Raw genomic sequence first — 19470 nt, 5'->3', positions numbered from 1 at the left:
TAAGTGATTATTCTGCTTTTACCTACAATTTATATGTTCACTTATAACTGTACCAAGTCTTCCTACTCTGAAGCCTTATTGTCTGCTGGTGTGTTAGAGGCTCCAGGGTTCATTTCTGATCAATTAACAGTATGTCTTCTGACTAGAAATCAGAAGAGATTTTTGGTGGATAGTAAAATATACACAACTTGGCTAGTGACTGTCGTGTCTTTCCCCTGTCTGCCCCAAACCAGATGCAGTTAATTTTACTACACGAAACATGTCACAGATGCCAAATCATTGAATGTCCACTTTTCTGATTCTAGTTAAGTGTTGACTAATTCGGTGTTCAAATCAGGTGAAAAGGATAATTTAATTAAAAGCCAACTTGATTTAATAGCACTTTTTTGTCACAGGGGCAGTTCTAGATTAAAAACTCTAAAGTTAGAATCGTACCCTGTCAAATGCAAACAGTACACACTGTAATAATTCACTTTCACGGACTCTTTTTTTAAAAGGGTAGATCAGTTTCATTCTTTCAATAGGGAAGACCCCTATCAAATAGGCAAAATGGCTCCACTGTTACTTCTTCACAACAGCTAAAAGGAGATTTCTGTTTTGACTCAGAATGCTCCATTTTACTGTTGTTTATTCAAAGAGTATCCCAAAGCCATAAAACACTATACAGTTAATCATTCTCCTAGGTAAAAATCTCAAGATTTGGGGGTTGCTAGATCAGAATGTTAACTAAATTCTCTATCTGGAAAAGCAGCAGCAAAGTACCACAGTGTTTAAAACAACTCTGAAAGACAGACTTTCTATAGACATTAATGGGGCCAAAGAAAATCACATGTACTATATGTGTATCTAATGTATTCCATTAGAGTCAAGATCTCACCTTATTCAAAGAAAAAAAATTTCCAAGAGGGAACATTATGTGGCCTTTTAGTTTGTTGACACCTCATTTTAAACAGCTAACAAATTAAAAGCAACTTTCCCTCTTCAATTATTCTTCACTCACTATTGGAAAAAAAATGGACTCATCCAGTGTCATTAGTGTCTCTTTGGAATAAAGTGAGGAGAAAACATGTTTGGGTAATGTTTGATAAAGAGAAAATTTGCTTTTGATTAAGCCAACGAGTTTAAAATTAAATAATACACACATTCTTTGCTAAGATATGAAAATGCAAGGATCTGAATACGTTGGTGGGGGATAGGAGAATATAACAAAAGCTCAATTTTATGGCTCCCCGCTGATAGATGCCAAGGGTGTTAGAAGCATTCTCTCTCACGGCCCCCTTGCTTTTCTCCCCCTTAAAGCCTTACATAACAAAAAGTTATGGGAAACCACAGGAAAAACTGGTAACGTAAAAGCATAATATATTACTAAGTCTAGCCCTGTTCTTTACTTAATTTGTACTAAAATTCTTGATGCCTGGATGTATTCACTGGTAACAAGTTTTGTCAGGAAGTTTATGTTACATACAGTACTGACACAGAGGGAAGGCAGGCTGGAGCGTCGGTGCTTGCGCTGAAAGGCAGAGTGCATAGGCAGGACACTCTCCAATGCTTTAGAAAGCTTTTCGGCAAAGGTTTCCTCAGGGGCAGTCCGAAGGAGGGAAGGAGAAAGAGGTGCAGACAGCACTGGTGGTGGGGTGGAAGGAGCACTGGGAGAGATGCGGGACAGAGAAGGAACAGCAGAAAGATGGGGGACACAAACTGACATGCTACGGCCACAACGAGGCTAAACAGAAAACAAACACGCACATGAAAAACACAGCACTCTGAAAACAGGATAACCAAACGTACAATGGTAACAGGGCATACTTGACGTAAAGAAATGTTCCATCCTCCCCAATTCCACAAAGCCGTTTTTTGAGGAGAGACGGAATCCCGCAAAGCACACTTGGCAGATCGTAACTATTCTCTCTACACTGTTGGTCACGTATGAACAACCACAACAATGACCAAGTATCTTCCTAAACATTCTGCAATAACATTAATTGTTATGAGTGTGCGAGTAAGAATGACCGACTGACTGAGGCAGCAGAACAGACAGGGAAAATGATGAATGTTGGCTTGCAGCTTCTGCAAACTTATTAAAAGATTAAACAAGAATGAATTCTATTAGTTTCACGTACATTATAAGATGTAGAAGATTTTAAGCCTGGATCGCTTTGCAGGAGCTCTAGAAACCTCAGACATAAAAGATTTCCCAGTTCTATTTTAGAAGGCATTAGACAAAAAAGTTGTTGGCTCACAGTATTTTACTTATTACACTTGCCTATCTTTATCTATAAAGCTAAAAAGTCATTTTCTACTAGGAAGAGCATTAGCTTTCTAGACATAATTCATAATAGATACAGGAAACATTCTGTATTTTTATTAAAGTAGTCAATGGAAAAATATCTGAAATGTGAATCTCTAAAGAATAACTTTAAATTTTTTTCAGCCACATCAGAGGTTCAACTTTGGTTTACAAAGTTAGAAAGTTTGAAGCATCTTAACATAAAGGTTTTAATATAGCTACAAAGCAGTAAATCTAATGCTGCAAGGCTGTCCTGAGCAAGTTTGTTATTTCCTTTCAGATACTGTGAACTGTGTAATTGATTACATTTTCTTTTTTTCCCACTCTTGCTTCTCTTTTATTTTATTTTTAATTCCACTCATAATTGATACATACTGTTGCAAGCCACAGTAATTTTTCTCTGGAATTAGAAAGGAATAATTATAAAAGTTTTGAAAAATCCTCAATATTTAATAACTCTTCATGATACTTCCACAGAATATTGTCATTAAAAGGCAAGACTGTCATTTCATTAAAGTCTGCTTTTAGAGCATCAAATGTAGCTATATTTGTGGCGCAAATATTTAACATCTTCATAAATGATCAGTCCATTTCCTTTTCTAAAACAGAGACCCAAAGTTCATAAACCCTGTGATGAGGGAAGCCAAGAGATTAAAAATAGTTTTAAAAAAATCTATAGTTATGATGATCCAGAAGAAATCAACAAGAGTAGAAAGTGACAAGAAATGCTGACAAATAATATTTGTTAGATCACAGAAATACACCTGTACAGTCTGTATAAAGCTCTTCTACCCTACCTACTTATTTTAAAGGTCAGAGAAGTAGGTTGTTAGAACATTAGTACATTGGAAGTTTTCTTTCTGTTACTGTGGCCATCCATCTTGAGACCTAGCCAAAAATATTTTATTCCAAGCTGTAGGATAAGAGACCACAACAAGCAGAAGTATTTTCTTACCAGAAAAAGATAGAGTTTCATTTAATGAAGAGCAAGAGTTCCACGAATTCAGATAAAAAGCTTTCTGAGAAAGAGGGACAATCTATCTGCCTAAAGATCTCACTAAACAAGGGCCCTACAGTGACCAGTAATTCTCAGTTCCTTCCTGAGGCAGAAAATGCATCTTATTCACCTCTGAAGACTTCACGGAGGGTCAACAAAAGACATGGGGTATTATCTAATGATCTATTTGAACATTCTCTATATGAGAAGCAAGAGTGGCTAATGTAAAACATGGGTAATAATGTGTGTATATGTGTGTGTATGTATGTGTATATATGCATAGATACAAATGTATAAAATATTTCAGGATATAATTTCTATAAGTTGACGCTGAAAATAAATCAGTCATAAAACAGATACCAAAATAAAGGGAAAAAGCAAATGAACATATACTGGGGAAGGAACTCGAGTCCAACACAGACTTTAAGGCGAGAACACGCATAGCAACTGATGATTGAACACAAGCGCTAAATTAAATGGTCATTCCTTCACTATAGAGTACTCACATGCAGCATTCTATCATGGCCTGAAGGTCTTACCTGTGTTTTATACATTAAGACACCTTACAGAAAACACTCAGTAATTCTTTTAAGTAACTTCTGAAAAACTCTCCTTGCCCCCGCCCCCAAACCACTTGTGTGCCCGTCTTATACTGCTTGGAACAGTTTCAACACTGAAGGGCTAAAGAGAGCATTATCTTTAATCAAACGCAGATCAGTTTAAATCTTGTAAACAGTGTCTTCACACATTAATGTAGGTGTCCTCCCCTGCCTGAACGACTCCTGTTACACTCTATGATTAACCTGCCTCCTTTGGAAATGCGCCATTTGTACTTTTTACTCTGGACTCATGCTGTTACTCATTTGGCAGAAGAGTCTGAACTGAACACACTATAGGCTTACACTCTCTTGCACGGCTACTCACCATACTTGAGGGTGGATATACCCCAAGGGGCTGAGCCTGTGCCTGGACAGCAGACGCGGTGTGCCCTGGGAGGGTGCCAGTGGGATGTGCCTGCTCATGCTGGGAACCATACGAAACTGTCTGTTGGCTGCTCACTCGAGACTCTGTGAAGACAGAAGATCCCTGACCACTGTCAACCGTCCCGTCAGCTGAAGGAGAAATAAAGTGCCAAAAAACAAGACAAAGAGACAAACCATGAAAAGAAGGTTCACATTTTCCCATCACAAACCCCTGATTTTAGGGTTAATTGGGTTTTTTCTTTGCACAGACCTGAACTAAATAAAAAATAAATTCTAATTTTACTAAGTAGATTTCCATGTTTAAATGAGGGATCCATACAGAAAAAAGTTCTGTCTTAAAAAAAAAAAAAAATTCCCTGGCTATCGCAGTATTTTCCCACCTGAAGAACAAGGGGAATAAAACAGAATGTTATTAGTCAGCCTGAAGTTTGACACAGCTTCCAAAGTCTCAACTGTGGAGACCAGTGGGTTCTTAGTATTAAGAAGGTAGTTCAAAATACTAACTAGCAGTCTCATTAGTTTCTAGTTTATATGTTATTCAGCTTTGCTAAAAGAGCTGAACCGGATTAGTGGGTTCAAAAATAAGCAGCTAAGATAAACTTGTCATTTTTCACTACTAATTATATTTTAAGGAATTATAAAAAGTAGAGATCTACAAATTAGAACTTTCAAGATGTTGGAACCTGTAGAATTGTTTTATATTCTAATCCTATTTCCTCACTGTCCCATCCATACTCTATTAGCTATGGACGTAAGAAAGGTAGATGGCAACCATTTCAAACTTCTTATTTACACACTAGATTTCTAGTTCAAAACCAAGAGGCCAGTGCGAAATGATGACCGAGGAGATAAAAAGTCAACTAGGAGGACCGTTAGCAGCCCTGCCCGCTTCCCCCAGGACTCACACAACACAGACACACCGGGTGGCTGGTGCTGCAGCTGCTGGTGCTGATCTGCCTCGGGCTCCTCCGGCTCTACTTGTGTGGAAACAGAAGCTGAAGTGGTAGAGGCAGCAGGTCCGCCAGTGCACGTGGAAGGGGGCTGCTGGGCTCCGGCCTGGGAAGCACTGGCCTGCTGCTCCCCCTGCTGTTTGAGGCTGCTCTCTTCCTGCTTTCTTTTTTCTTGCTCCTCCCGCACCAACTGACGCTGCTCTCGCTTTCTCTTAATTAATGACACTCTATCTTTGATGGCTTTTGCCATGGTCTTGTGATCACCTTCACAGACATACCCAGAGTCTACCTGAAGGATAAAAGGGTACATTAGGAAGCAGCAGGATATCAAAAGAAAACAAACCAAACACAAAAAAAGGTACTTTGGGGAGAAAAGTAGAGAAGAAGGGGAAGAAAGAACTCTCTAAGGACTGGTCTTAACCAAACTGCGAAACTACTGGTCTGCATTGTGCACTTCGCCACCATTTTTTGAGATACTCATGGGGTGGGTGCTATTATCTTTGTAGAAGTTCATGGGGTACATGTACCTTCACTAACTAAAACAACAAAACAATGGGGAACCTAAACATCAAAGCTTTATTGATGTATTTTAAATTTTATTTATTTATTTATCTCGGTCGCACCAGGCCTTAGCTGCAGCATGGGTGATCTTCAGCTGCAGCAGGCACGCGGGATCTAGTTCCCGGCCCAGGCTCGAACCCGTGTCCCCTGCACTGGAGGGCAGATTCTCAACCACTGCGCCACCAGGGAAGCCCCAACATCAAAGTTTTTAAACCAAAAGGCTCATTCTATTACATTCACTCTACTTCCCGCTCACATGTAACCATCAATATTAATATTAACCTGTGTTGCTTTTACTTCCTTTCACTAGACAACCACTTAACCAGATAAAACAACTGTGGTAAATAAATGAAGGTTAAAAATAAAAACCTCAAACAGTATAAAAACCTGACAATTAAAAACAAGTACCTCTTTCATACCTGACCCCTCCTCAGAGGTAAGTAGTACTGAATGGGTCTAACACATTCTAGCAGAGACAGTCTGTGAGTATCTATCTCTGCACAGTAAATGGCTATTTAGGCACCATGGCAAGCCTAAGATGGGTGAAGAGTTTCCTTTTTGAACAGTGATCTTTTAGACATACTTCAAAAATGACTCACCAAGGGCTGCCTACTAATAATTGATCTTGAAAACTCCCTTTGAAGTAAATACAATGTGTGATCTATTTATAGGGTTTATCCAGATGACTGATCAAAGGCTACTGTATCAGTATTTAGAAAACATACCTTGTCATTCTAACTAAATAGGTTATACTAATTAGGAGTCAGTCAACCTTACAGACTTTCAAAATTACTTCAGAATGCTTTCTGGTTCGTTCTCTCTCTCTTCCTGTATGTCTGTCTGCCCGCCTGCCTGTCTGTCCGTCCATCCATCCTTATACGTATCTATGTCTATACACATCTCCTAAAACACACGTATCTATGTCTATACATGTCTCCTAAAATAAAGATAACTTTTAGGACCATTAATCAACACAATTTTATATCAATGGAATATGCCATACACACTGCTTCATAAACTGCTTTTCTGCTCAACAGTATCAATGTATATAAGTCTACATCAATTTTTAAATGGCTGATCAGTGTTAATTTACCATTTCTTGAGCAACCTCTTCTGGCACATCTCTCTCCAAGTCAAAGGAAAACTCAATAGCTTCATTGTCTTTGTACTTCCCCTTTAATTTCTTAGTATCTTCAATACGTAGCCATAATTTAATGGCTATCTTTTCGCCATCATCTTCTTCTGCTAATTCTACCCGTACCCCTGTTTCCTCCTGGAAGAAGGCATGGTTCAAAAGGTCTTTGATAGAGTATCTTCAAAAGAGAGGGGAAAGAAACAAAAAACAAAACGCCATTAGATTTAAAAGACACTTTTCACGTTTGGCTGATTACTGCCACTGGAATAATGAAAACGGACTGCAAAAAGGAGAACAAGGGAAGTTCCGTAACTCATTCTACACTGCTCCATTTGAACAGTGACTATAGTTATGTTCAAGTTACAGAACATCAGAACAACCTCATTTATGAATAAGAGCTCAAAGTGATGCTTTTAAAGTCTAATGATCTAATCTCATCTTAGTTAATAGTGTACTAATAACAGCGAGTAATACATAGAATATCATAGCTTCAGAATACCACATAATCATTTACACAGTACTTATAGCTAACAAAAACTTCTCGTATGCATGATCTCATCTGATCCTTGACCAACATCCAATGAAATATCATTTCCTGATTATTAGGAAATGGATCCTCAGAGAGACTGACAATCTTGCTCAGTTATAAAAGTCATAAATGGTGGAATCGAAACTCGAAAATCTTTTTATTTCTAGTACATTACCTTCTACTACAGCAACCTTTATTTACTCCAATAAATCCTCTCAATTCTTTGTTCAACACCTTGTGTACCAGGCAAGCAGAAGTCTGATTGTAGAACAATTTTCTCTAGATAAATGGTCTCAAAATACCAGTAATCTAGTAAACTGTTCCATCCAGAAAAGAAACAAGAGTAACACACTCTAAGACTGGAGACAAATATTCCTTTATTTATAGTTTTTAAAAAAGTTCTTAAAGAGATTAAAGACTCTCCTTTTCAATCAGTGTATATGAAAATAGAAACCCAACTAAATTTCTACTAAAAAGCCTTGAAGATCATGATGTTAAGTTCTTCCAAAGAACAAAGTTATGAAAAGAATATGAGACTGGAGAAGTGCAGATATGGAATCCTTTAATTTGGTTGATGTACCTGATCACTCGCATTCTTCAGGAGGTAGATTATGCTCAATTTACAATTTCTAACTGCACTACCTGGTCTACTTTTTCTTCTTTGGAGGGTGAGGGGGGATGGTGAAAGTGGATTATTTTTCAAAAACAGACATTGGACCTTCGCCATGCCTAACGGGTGAGGAATCAGCTATACGGCAGATCAGATACTCGCCCCTCCTCTGAGAAAAGTCCTCTGTAAGCATAAATGACTAAGCCAGATCTCCTCCCAAGCTCTGGGTGAGGTTGTCTCTTTTTACTCAAAGGAATTTTGACATTTTGCTCTTCTTCAATTCTGGCATAGTAACAGCAAATCAAGACCTGCATAGCTGAGTTGATTTTAAAGAGCCAATATTTTATTTCATCTTTTAGAATTCAATGGGTAAAGGACTAAGGAACAGATCTGCTGCGTTAAGGACAGAACCCTACTGAGTTTTACAAATCATGCTGATGCTGCAAGTAGTTCTTACTGAATGCAGCAGCTATGTTTAAGGTGGTTTTGGTTTAGTTAAACTCTACCAAACCACATTCTTACAACATTTCAGTATACCAAATCTGAATATTACCTTCAATGGACAGAACTCTAGTTTTAAAGATATTACAAGACATAAACAGAGAAACTAATCACAAGTAAATTATTAAATACACCGTAGATTGAGTGTTCTATTGAGAGCCTATTACACTTGAAGTTTTTGTTTAAGCAATACCCAGGTCAAAAGAGGCAACTTACCTTTCATCTTTGTTTTGCCGTATGCATCCTTCAATAATTTCCTTCACTTCAGGAATTGCTACTTTGTCAAAACTGGCTGGCTTCACCCCCTGAAAATCATAAAAATAGCGGAAGAAACACGTTAACGAAGACAGGGACTTTGAACTTTAATTTTTACTTGCCTCTTAAGGTTCTACTAGATTCCTTCTTACCATCCTGGCTTTTTTCTGATTTGCCTGCAGGATCTAGTCCATGCAGGGTCAGAGCTTGGAAGTGGCAATTTAGCTCCTACGAGATAACAATAGGGAATAGTTAAGATAGTGGAGTCACTTACTTCCATGGCTTCATATGGCTAGCAAAAAATTTAGGCTGTTGTTAACATCTTTTGCTGCGTTTCAGGTAATGGAAGTTACTGGCTAAAAAGAAGGCCAAGTGTTCTAATTGGCTAGAAGATCTTCTGTTCAACCTCGTTCCCTAACGCATTAATCAACATAACATTTATGGGCATGAATTCGCATGCTTAGTTTGGCAGGTATTCTATTATTATAGTATACCTTAACAAACTCAACCAGAAGTTAAGAATTTGGATCGGTTTGGCATGATAACTGAAGAGCAAATTGTCTTGTACATATGAAACATAAAATGACAAGTGATACATCAGACCCATATGAAAGACAAGCTCTCCAATTAATTTCCGAAGAAAATTCAATATCACTATTATATATAATACTAAACAGCATCACAGTAGTATTTTAGAATCTTCACAAAGTGTAAATTCTTTGCAAATAAAACTTCAGCAGTGTGTGGAAAATATACATAAGAAAGAATAACAAACTACTCCTGTCTGAAAGGTGGTGTGGAGAAAAACATCTCATTATCTATTCTTGCCTCATCTAAGTAACCAGATGGATTGATATGAAGTAGCAACATGGATATACTGTCCACGTGGCACTGTAAGTCTATAACCACATAACACACAGGGAGTAGGAGACAGGACTAGAAAAGTTAGAATATATTATAAATTATAATCAGCTACTGTCTTAGTGATGATATATATTAGAATTAGTGATATAATTTGATAAATCACAGAAATGAGTGTAATCTCTCACAGATTAAAATGAAATATATCAAATGGTTAGCTCTAAAGTCTTTAAATACTAGAGTTGTGGTGGGATAATTCTCATCAATTACTCACTACATTATTCAAAAGTCCTAAAAATAAATAAATAAATTAATTAATTAATTAATTAAAAAAGGGGAAGGGACTTCCCTGGTGGCGCAGTGGTTAAGAACTGGCCTGCCAATGCAGGGGACACGGGTTTGAGCCCTGGTCCGGGAAGATCCCACATGCCGCGGAGCAGCTAAGCCTGTGTGCCACAACTACTGAGCCTGCGAGCCACAACTACTGAGCCCGCGCGCCTAGAGCCCATGCTCTGCAACAAGAGAAGCCACCACAGTGAGAAGCCCACGCACCGCAACAAAGAGTAGCCCCCGCTCGCCGCAACTAGAGAAAGCCCGCACACAGCAACAAAGACCCAACACAGCCAAAAATAAATTGATTGATTAATTAATTAATTAATCAATCAATTTTTTTTTTTAAAGTCCTGATTTGGAGGATTTTCCCTCTAGGGCTAACTTTCCACAACACGAAACTGTCTAATAAGGCTGACCTTAAAGTTAAAAATCCATGTATTTAAAATGTTTGTTTCTAAGTAATGACTACAAAGGTAAGTATTTGTATTTTCCTCAATCTTTTTATTTTTCAAGACCAGCTAAGTTTTCCAACTAGTCTTTGTCATCACATAATCTTTCTAATGAAAACAAAAAATAATGCTGCTGAAGCAAAAGTCTGCTTTAACTGAGCAAGCTGGTACGGTATTTCAAATTAAAGCTAAAGAAAACAGCAACTGTTTTAAGGAAAAAAGGATGATGCTCACTGAAAGTTCTCTGGTAGCAGAAACACTGGAGATTTTGTTTTATATTTGTTTTTCTACAATAAACACGTAAAAGTGTATAAAAGCAAACTTTTAAGATGCTATTTATAAGTATAATGGGAAAAACAATCTAAAATACCATATATTAAGTTCTTAGAACATTCACTATTGGCAGAAAAGTATCTGAAGGACTGTTCTTTGCTAAAATTGGACATTAATACACAGTTGGCCTTTGCATGTAAGGACATTCCATATGTTACAGGGAAGCAGTTAAAAGAGGACACAGACTATGATTAGAAAAAATGTTCCTCCTTCCATAAACACATACACTTTAGAGGAATGTAGTTTAGCCTTCTGGCAATAAAACTCTACATACTGAGTTAATAAATCACACCTATACTGACTATATTAAAAGACTCTTCTGTTTCAATTTAGCATAGGCATATTGGAAAGATCAAAGGATGTGACAGAAGACTGGAATTCACTGTGAACTGGACAAGCAGAAGCTGCTCTTGGCTTCAGAGTCCCTGTCTAGCAAACGGGGATAACACCTGTCCAACTATATTCATGGGAACTAGAATCATACGTGATTATCTAGGTTGAAATCTCTTTGAATTATTAAGTTTGCTGACCTAAGGCACACCTTTGACTTCAAAGGCCATCACCAAAGATAATAAAGCTTACAGTTAAAAAGGAGCAAAGAATTCTCTTCGAAAAATAGTCACCAAGATCCACAGTGAACCTGCTTTCATCCTTGGTTATCCTTAAAAATAACCCTCTTGTTAATCCTACCTATGCAGACATACATAAATTCATGACTTTACAAACAGGAATTCCTATTTACAAGTAGAAATGCTAGTTGAACAAATGAGATATAAGGTCATAATGACAAAACCAGCAACTATGCATCATATAACACGTTGACTCTACTAGGTTAAGCTGCTTTCTCAACGTATAGCCAAGATTTAGGTACAGAAAATTCCATACCAATGCTACACAACATATTCAGATGCCACTGCTGCCTTAAAAAATGTTGCAGGTGCCAAGACAGCCAATAAAATGGAGACAGTCCAGCAGCTGGTATTAAAACATTACCCACTGAGATAATGAAAAAGACAAGAAGAAATCTCGGCAACCATCAAGAAACCAGAATTATCAAAATATCTAACAGAAGTATTCTGAATCATTTGCAAAGAAGCAAGCATATATAGGGATTATATACTAAAAATGACCAAAAAAAAAAAAAAAAAAAGTAACAATGAGCATGAAACGTCAATGACCCTGAAAGTGACCTACAGAAAATGCATCTGGGACACATGATGGAAAGCTGCTTAAAATAAACAAGCACAGGTTTCAATACACAGCACTCATCATACTTAGACGCTTCTTGTTCTTAAGAGATAAGAGAACTCTAATATGTATAAAATGGATAACTAATAAGAACCCGCTGTATAAAAAAATAAATATAATAAAATTCAAAAATTAAAAAAGATAAGAGAACTCTATTTTTTTATAATTGATGATTTTTTAAAATTAAAAAGTTGGTTTAAGATTATTCTAAAACACGATTTAAGCACCAGACAGAACAAAATAGTGATGAGAAAATGTTTTAATGACAATATTTCATCTTTTTTCCTTTTAATTTATGTATTTCAACAAAGATAATCAACTTAGAGTCTGAAAATCCTTCAAATGTCACCTCTTTTCTATACTGTCTGATTTAGCCCCAGAGAGTCCTATTCTAGTCCTGTTCTGACCAGCAGAAGCCAAGTTTTGCTCACCTATCCTGAATGAGGTTCAAAAATACAAAACAGAAAAGTGCTAAGGCAGATAAATTGGGCTAATGTTTTACATATAAGAAAAATTAAGTTAGTTAAAGACATGCACCCTGTCACTCCATCCTTCCAGACCTAGCAACCTGCCAGCTCTAGAAATATTCTTCCTTACTGTTGTAATTCACAGGATCTCTCTTAAGGGAGCAGTGCCATATTATGTTTTTTGACATGGGACAGTAGCATGTTTCTCTGCATTAAACAAAAGTACTTTTTGAACAGCAAACGTACATTCATTTAAGACACTTGCGATTATATAAAATTATACATTCTCTTAAACAAAAAAACAAAGGTGACTCTTGTGCAGTCTTAAATGGAGTACAAAAAGAAAACAATAACAACAATTGTGACGCTCCAAGGGCACACCAAGAGTTGATATTTAAAAAAAAAAAAAGAGTTGATAAAAACGTTTATAAAATATGTTGCTTTATTTAAACTAAGAAAAATCCCAAACACATACATGCATCTTACAGACTAAGTTTTTCTGTCAATTCTCTATACTTACAGTTTGCAACTAATCTGCTGGAATAATAAAAGTGAGTCATAATAAAAATATAAGTGAGTCATAATATAGTATTCTCTGGTTCAATCTTCTAGCTCTTAAAAAATGTCAGCACTTGCTTCTTAAAAACTTAAGTTTCAAATGTGTTAGGGTAACATTTTCCTTTTCATAAGAGCAAAACTTTTGCTAATCATTCAGAATTGAGAAAAGTCTCCTTCCTGCTCATACAAAATGTTGTGTAACTTAACTAAACTACAAAACTAGATTATTTTAAAAAGCATTCTGAACTAAAAACTCTCAATACTTTAACTGAAACTTTCCACACGTATCATCAAATGGCTGCAACATACCTTTTGTATACACTGGAAATTCTTACCCACCTCATTTACACAATCCTTTTGAGGACAGCAGCAGCAATGAGAATTTACGATGACAAACACTGAGCAAAAATCTCTCTTTGTAAAATCCATCAGAAAAGGCAAAATAGACTTGTTACAGTTAGAGGAAAATGAGGGGGGAAATATATAAGATGTAAATTAACAGAGTAACTTAGCCCACAGCATAAGCAAGGCAGACATCAAAATCAGGCTGAAGTTTAGCTTCTTGTTTAACACTAGCCATGCTTCCCCAACTCTCAGACATAAGTTTGCTCTGAGCCAACAATCTACTTATTCTAGATCGGCCCTTTAAACAAAACTACATGCCAAAGAGCAGGGAAACTTAGTCTGTTACTCCTCCTCCTGCTTCTCTTCCAACAGCAGCAGATCCCTAAACAAGCAAAATAAGATTTTTTACTTGCTCGAAGCTCCACCCATTATGTCCACAGGTTCTGCCTCCTTGACATCAAAACCTACACCAGAAATGTTTATCTAAACACTCCCTTCCCCTTAATCATGTTGAAACTATGCTTTAAAAGAAAATGGGGAACGAATTCAATGACCAAAATGTAAACTAAGAATATATAGCCAAAACAACACTGGACAAGGAAATCCCAATACTGGGAATAAGTTCCTAGTTCAACCTCTCATGCACCAAGTTTGTGTGACCTGGGCCATATTCCTTAAACTCACTTGAAAAGTAAGCATAATAGTTCTTGTTAACCTAATTTAAAAAGTGATGACATTAAGGTAAACTGCCTTACCACTGTCTCATGGTACATTAAAAAAAAATTAAATAGCTGTGAACAGCTTATCACCCAGAAGTGATAAGAATTTATCCTTCTCCGTTCCCCCCTATTATTAAAAGCCTCAATATGAAGATCTACCTAAAGACATTTCTATTTGCCAGGAAGATCTCATGGACCCAAATGATTACTACTTTGATTTTAGTGATTAAGGAAAGGTTTTTCTTCATGCCATTGACAAAGATGGTAGAAAAAGCACTGTTCATTGCAATATTATAATGGATAACGTAACAAAGTGCTATCCCTTGTAATTTGGTAAGCCTGAATCCCCATCAAGACAGTGGGTACTAAGGCTTTAATTACTCAGTAATAGGAGGATAAGGGCTTATAAGTTATTTGGTAGGATTATTTCTACTCTAAAGGCTAGAAATGACTATTATTTCTAACAAGCTATCTCTAAGTAGTTGCCACAGATCTCTTGCTCAACACAATTTGTCACTACAAAGTACACTAAGTAGGCAGTGTAGGATGCCAGCTATTGCTCATAAATACAGCAATGCGGTCCACCAATGCCTCTGACTTAGGTGTCTGACCAAAGCTGCTTAGGACTATGCTAAGCTAAATGAAAACGGAAGAGCCAGAAAACCGGCACCACGCTCCCCGCTTCAGAGGTTCATCAGACATAAACACGTGAGTAGGTTTTTAAACTTTACTGTGCAACAAACAAAACCAAAAATGAGGTAGCTTTTTCGGACAATGGTATAATGCAGGCACAAATATCTAGATCTATGAAGACGAGCCTTTTTTTATATATCAAAATAAAAGTTTTCAATATATACAATAAAAATACCACTCACATACATGTAACAGTTTATATGTCTAAACTCTATTTCTTCCTTCTCTTCAAGTCAGTGCCCTTCTCTGGATTTCCTCCATTTCTTTCAATGGTATCATTATTTCCAGAATAGAAACCTTAAGTCTTCTTGGATGCTTCTTCTCCCACAATATTTAAGTACTATTATTCTCTAGGAGCTCTTTAAACAATGAGAAATGTTTAAAACAGCACATATATAGTTCTCCTGCTAGTACTCCTACTGCCCCTCCAAGAGCCAAAGATCTCTGGTTGGACAAAATGAGATTTTTACTAGCTTGTTACTTCTTAAAATCATTGCTTCTTCTGCATAACAATTGTGACCACCAAAATCCACATTATCAGCATCTCACCTCTTTAAACTTAGACCAATTTAAGATGGGTCTCACTGTTTCTATTCTCTCCAATTTGTATTTTACATTGTGGCCAGCTCTCAATCATCTGGCTTCATCTAATCATCTGACATTTAACCATTTCCAATCATCTGACAGCATTTAACTCACAACACATTACTCAAACATGGTTAACAGTTCTCCACACCTACGAGATGACCACAGGATCACAGATCTAGAAAGAATCTGAGTTAGAGTCCCAACTTGTTCAAATGAGAAAACTGTAGATAAAAGAGATTAATGCCATGTCAAAGATGGAATTAATTCATTAATTCACCGGCATCTATGAGGTGCCATGTCCAGTCTAGTCTAGTATGTATAAGACACCTACTAGATACACTGCATTACCTTCAGAACCTAGAATACACCAAATAGAGCCTATATTCTAGTGGGTAAGGGCCTAGTCAATGGCAAAGCAAAAACTAGAATCCAGATTCAACAATGTCTAGTTCAGTGTTACTTCTAGCCCACATTATAGTGCTTTTAATTTCCTTAATCTGGGGTGAAAAGCCCTCACGAGTCAACTTCTACCTACTTCTCTACTCCTACCTCCTCCCAGATAAGTCCAGCCAAATTAGTTACTTTTTCACTGAATACTTAATGCACATTTTCACAAGAATATTCTTTCTACTGCCCCCTTTTTCAGTCAACTGAGTCCTACCCTTCTTTCAAGGTATACCTCAAATCACACATAGAGAGAAGGCGGCAACTACAAAGTATTTGTATGAATCTTCTGGCATATAAATTATTTACAAGATACCAAGAAACTCAATACTATTATAATTTACTTAAACACAGTAGAAACCATCTCTCTATATCCTATCAGTTTTTATTCTGTAGTCTAATGCTGTGTGAATTATAGATCAACATTCAGTTGGGATAAGTAAAACTAGCTTTTCTGAGAAATTCTGAAATAGGGATTTCACAATTGTTTTTTAGCACCTAAAATGTTGGGAATGATACCCAACTATATGGTTTAAGATTAATGGTCTGATTAAGACCCTTTAATATTAATCAAATCACAGGACAGCAATAGAATGACTTTGAAAATCATGCAAAATGTTCCTAAGATACACCCTATGATACACCAAGTTTTCTCTTATGTGTATAATTTAAATTTATTGGATGGAAACAGGAATAAAATTTATAAAGGAATCATTTCAGCTAATTCCAGTGGATTCAGATCTCTGGGATATCAAACACACACAAAAAAATCCAACTGCTAAAGAAAAAAATACAAAGTTTTTCCCAACTTTTCAAACCCTATCTATAATCAGGAATCAGCTTCACTTGTTTCTGTAAAAAAGTAGGGTGAAATGCAATCTGTTATATAAAAGCCAAAAGGAATTTCACCCCAACTGCTTTGATTCTGTTTTTCCCAGACAGAATGTTCAAACCTTGCAATCCAAAGGCTAATGGAATCAGTGACAAAGTCAAATTACACAAACAAAGTAATTAAAAATCCCCATTATTTCTAACTTGGTTGTTATGAGGCTGGATTCAGCCAGATTCTTACTGGTATGAACCATTAGTTTACAGGAATTTGAACATACCTTATGATCCCATTGGAAAACAAGCCTCTTCAAACCTCCCTACCAAATTCAGCTAGCTCTATCCAAGGAAATTAGTTGACCTCATGATTCCCCAAGGCTCATTACTCTCTGGATACATGAAAGCTTGTGTACTGCTCCAATCTCAAATGCACTGTCCTCCATATAAAAAACTGATGCCACTGCTTACTGTAGTTTCTATTCTTTTAATAGCAGACAAAAATTGTGCTAAGTACATTACTACTCTTATTTGGATCTTTTCATTGCCAATGGTAGAAAACTTCAAGATAAGTTTTTCTCTTTTGAACAGGGATCATGAACCCTGTTAAACAGGGGCTCAAACTTGTGATACCAATCTTAGACTTATGCTACCCATGTACCCTAAATTTTTTTCCCTTGAAATCTAGAGAAAAAAGTTTAGAAAACAGAAACAGGAAAAGGAAAACATTTTAAGGTTTGTATTAGTGTTATGTTAGAGATGCTTGATTTCTGACCCTACTATTAGTATTTCTCCTTCATGTCCTTGGGCAAAATGCTTAACCTCTGAATCTATCTTCTCACCTGTAAAATGAAGGTATTATCTACTTATCAGAATATAAAAGATTAAAATAAGATAGTATATGTAAAGCACTTTGCAAGGTGATTGGCAAGAAGCAAGATGATAAATAAATGTGAGCTCATTTTCACTCATTTAAAACTTGGCTTTATTTTAAGTTCATTAAACACATTTTAAACACTGCTATTTGTTGAATGTTGCTAGGTAAAAGAATAGAACAAGAGACAACTTATTTCACTACTAAGCATGTCATAATGATGTTAATGGTAATAATGGCAATACCTGTAAGTACTGACTGCTAACTGATTTAGGCACTTTTCTCATTTAATCCTCATTACCAGCTTAGGCTCAGAGAAGTTAATTAACTTGCCCAAGGTATCAGCTAGGAAATGACATTGCTGGGATCTGAACTCAAGCAGACCCAACTCCAGAGCCCATTTCCTCCACAGGCAACACTGTGTTTCACTCCTTATAGTTCTGTATTCGTGTATTCATCTCGCAAACACTGACTGAGTGCCTATTACCTGCCAGGCTCTAAGCACTAGGAAAACAGCCAAGAACAACTCAAATAAAACCCCCAACCCACAGAATTTATATTCTAATTGGGGCTTTAGATAAACACTGTAAGGCTGTGATAAAAGCCATGAAGAAAAATAAAACCATAGGGGATAGAAGTAAAGTGTGTGCACACGTAAGACTGTTTTAGATGGATGGGCAGGAAAGGCCTCTCCGAGACCTGAATGAAATGCATGTGCAGAACAATGACACACAACAGTTCTTTATCAGTGCACCACAGAATATAGTTATTAAACTGGTAAATTACACATTTACCCCTTCACATTGGCACTTACACAGACAGGTTTAAATGCCCTCAGGTCACAGACTGACACTGTACTAGACATTTATGAATTCAGTACAGAATTCTGACATGAGCAGGGGACCTGGAATCAGAATAACAGAATAACTCTCATTTTCTAGATATGTAATCATGGGCTAGCCATCCTGGGCTTCGGACTTTTTATTTTAAAGTACAGACAACAGTTCTAGTAAACCACCCCCAATGAGGGTTGTTGGAAGAATTAAATTACATAATATATGCAAAGTGTTTAATGCAATGTCTGAGACACAGGATGTATACGTGTTAATATTTACACTGCTATCATCTGCTATTTACATGGCAGTTGTACCACTGCAAGGCCAGACATGTAGCAGTGAACTGGTCTACAGAGGAAAAAAAAGCCCTGTTCTTGGGCTTCCCTGGTGGCGCAGTGGTTGATAATCTGCCTGCCGGTGCAGAGGACACGGGTTCGGGCCCTGGCTGGGAGGATCCCACATGCCGCGGAGCAACTGGGCCCGTGAGCCACAACTGCTGAGCCTGCGCATCTGGAGCCTGTGCTCAGCAACAACAGAGGCCGCAATAGTGAGAGGCCCGCGCACCGCGATGAGGAGTGGCCCCCGCTCGCCGCAACTACAGAAAGCCCTCGCACAGAAATGAAGACCCAACACAGCAAAAATAAATAAATAAATAAATTTATCAAAAAAAAAAAAAAACCCTGTCCTTGAGAGGCTCAGTTCTCATGGGGGGGGGGACAACAGTTAATATCAATATGATTATCATTATAGTATATTAATAAGACAGGTTGAGTATGATGGAAACACTGAAGGGGCAACAATATTGGCATGACTTTCTTCAAGAATCCTAGGACTTCCCTGGTGGCACAGTGGTTAAGAAACCACCTGCCAATGCAGGGGACACGGATTTGATCCCTGGTCCAGGAAGATCCCACATGACGCGGAGCAACTAAGCCCATGTGCCACGGCTCCTGAACCTGCGCACCACAACTACTGAAGCCCACGCTCCCTAGAGCCTGCGCGCTGCAACTACTAAAGCCCGTGCTCTGCAATAAGAGAAGCCACCACAATGAGAAGCCCACACACCGCAGCGAAGAGTAACCCCCGCTC

The 19470-nt window shown here is 37.4% G+C and overlaps 1 protein-coding gene across 21 annotated transcripts in view; it reads right to left on the bottom strand.

The window, feature by feature from the left end:
• WNK1 (WNK lysine deficient protein kinase 1) overlaps nt 1–19470 on the bottom strand; it is a 133299-nt gene that overhangs the window by 38637 nt on the left and 75192 nt on the right. For 18 of the 21 annotated variants that reach the window (XM_082422024.1, XM_082422022.1, XM_082422008.1 and 15 more), the window contains exons 5-8: nt 8770–8858; nt 6872–7091; nt 5173–5506; nt 4209–4396 (exon numbers count right to left, since the gene is read on the bottom strand). In XM_082422024.1, coding sequence (XP_082278150.1) covers nt 4209–4396; nt 5173–5506; nt 6872–7091; nt 8770–8858 — 831 coding nt within the window. Of the gene's footprint in view, nt 1–4208; nt 4397–5172; nt 5507–6871; nt 7092–8769; nt 8859–8960; nt 9032–13396; nt 13783–19470 lie in introns of those variants that run through there. The other 3 variants (XM_082422011.1, XM_082422016.1, XM_082422023.1) reach the window with 3 other exon arrangements.

Source organism: Balaenoptera physalus (genome assembly GCF_965194825.1).
Source record: "Balaenoptera physalus genome assembly, chromosome: 13".
In the NCBI taxonomy this organism is placed as follows: domain Eukaryota; kingdom Metazoa; phylum Chordata; class Mammalia; order Artiodactyla; family Balaenopteridae; genus Balaenoptera; species Balaenoptera physalus.
Note: the sequence above shows the minus strand (reverse complement) of the source record. Positions and strands in the feature narration are given on the sequence as shown.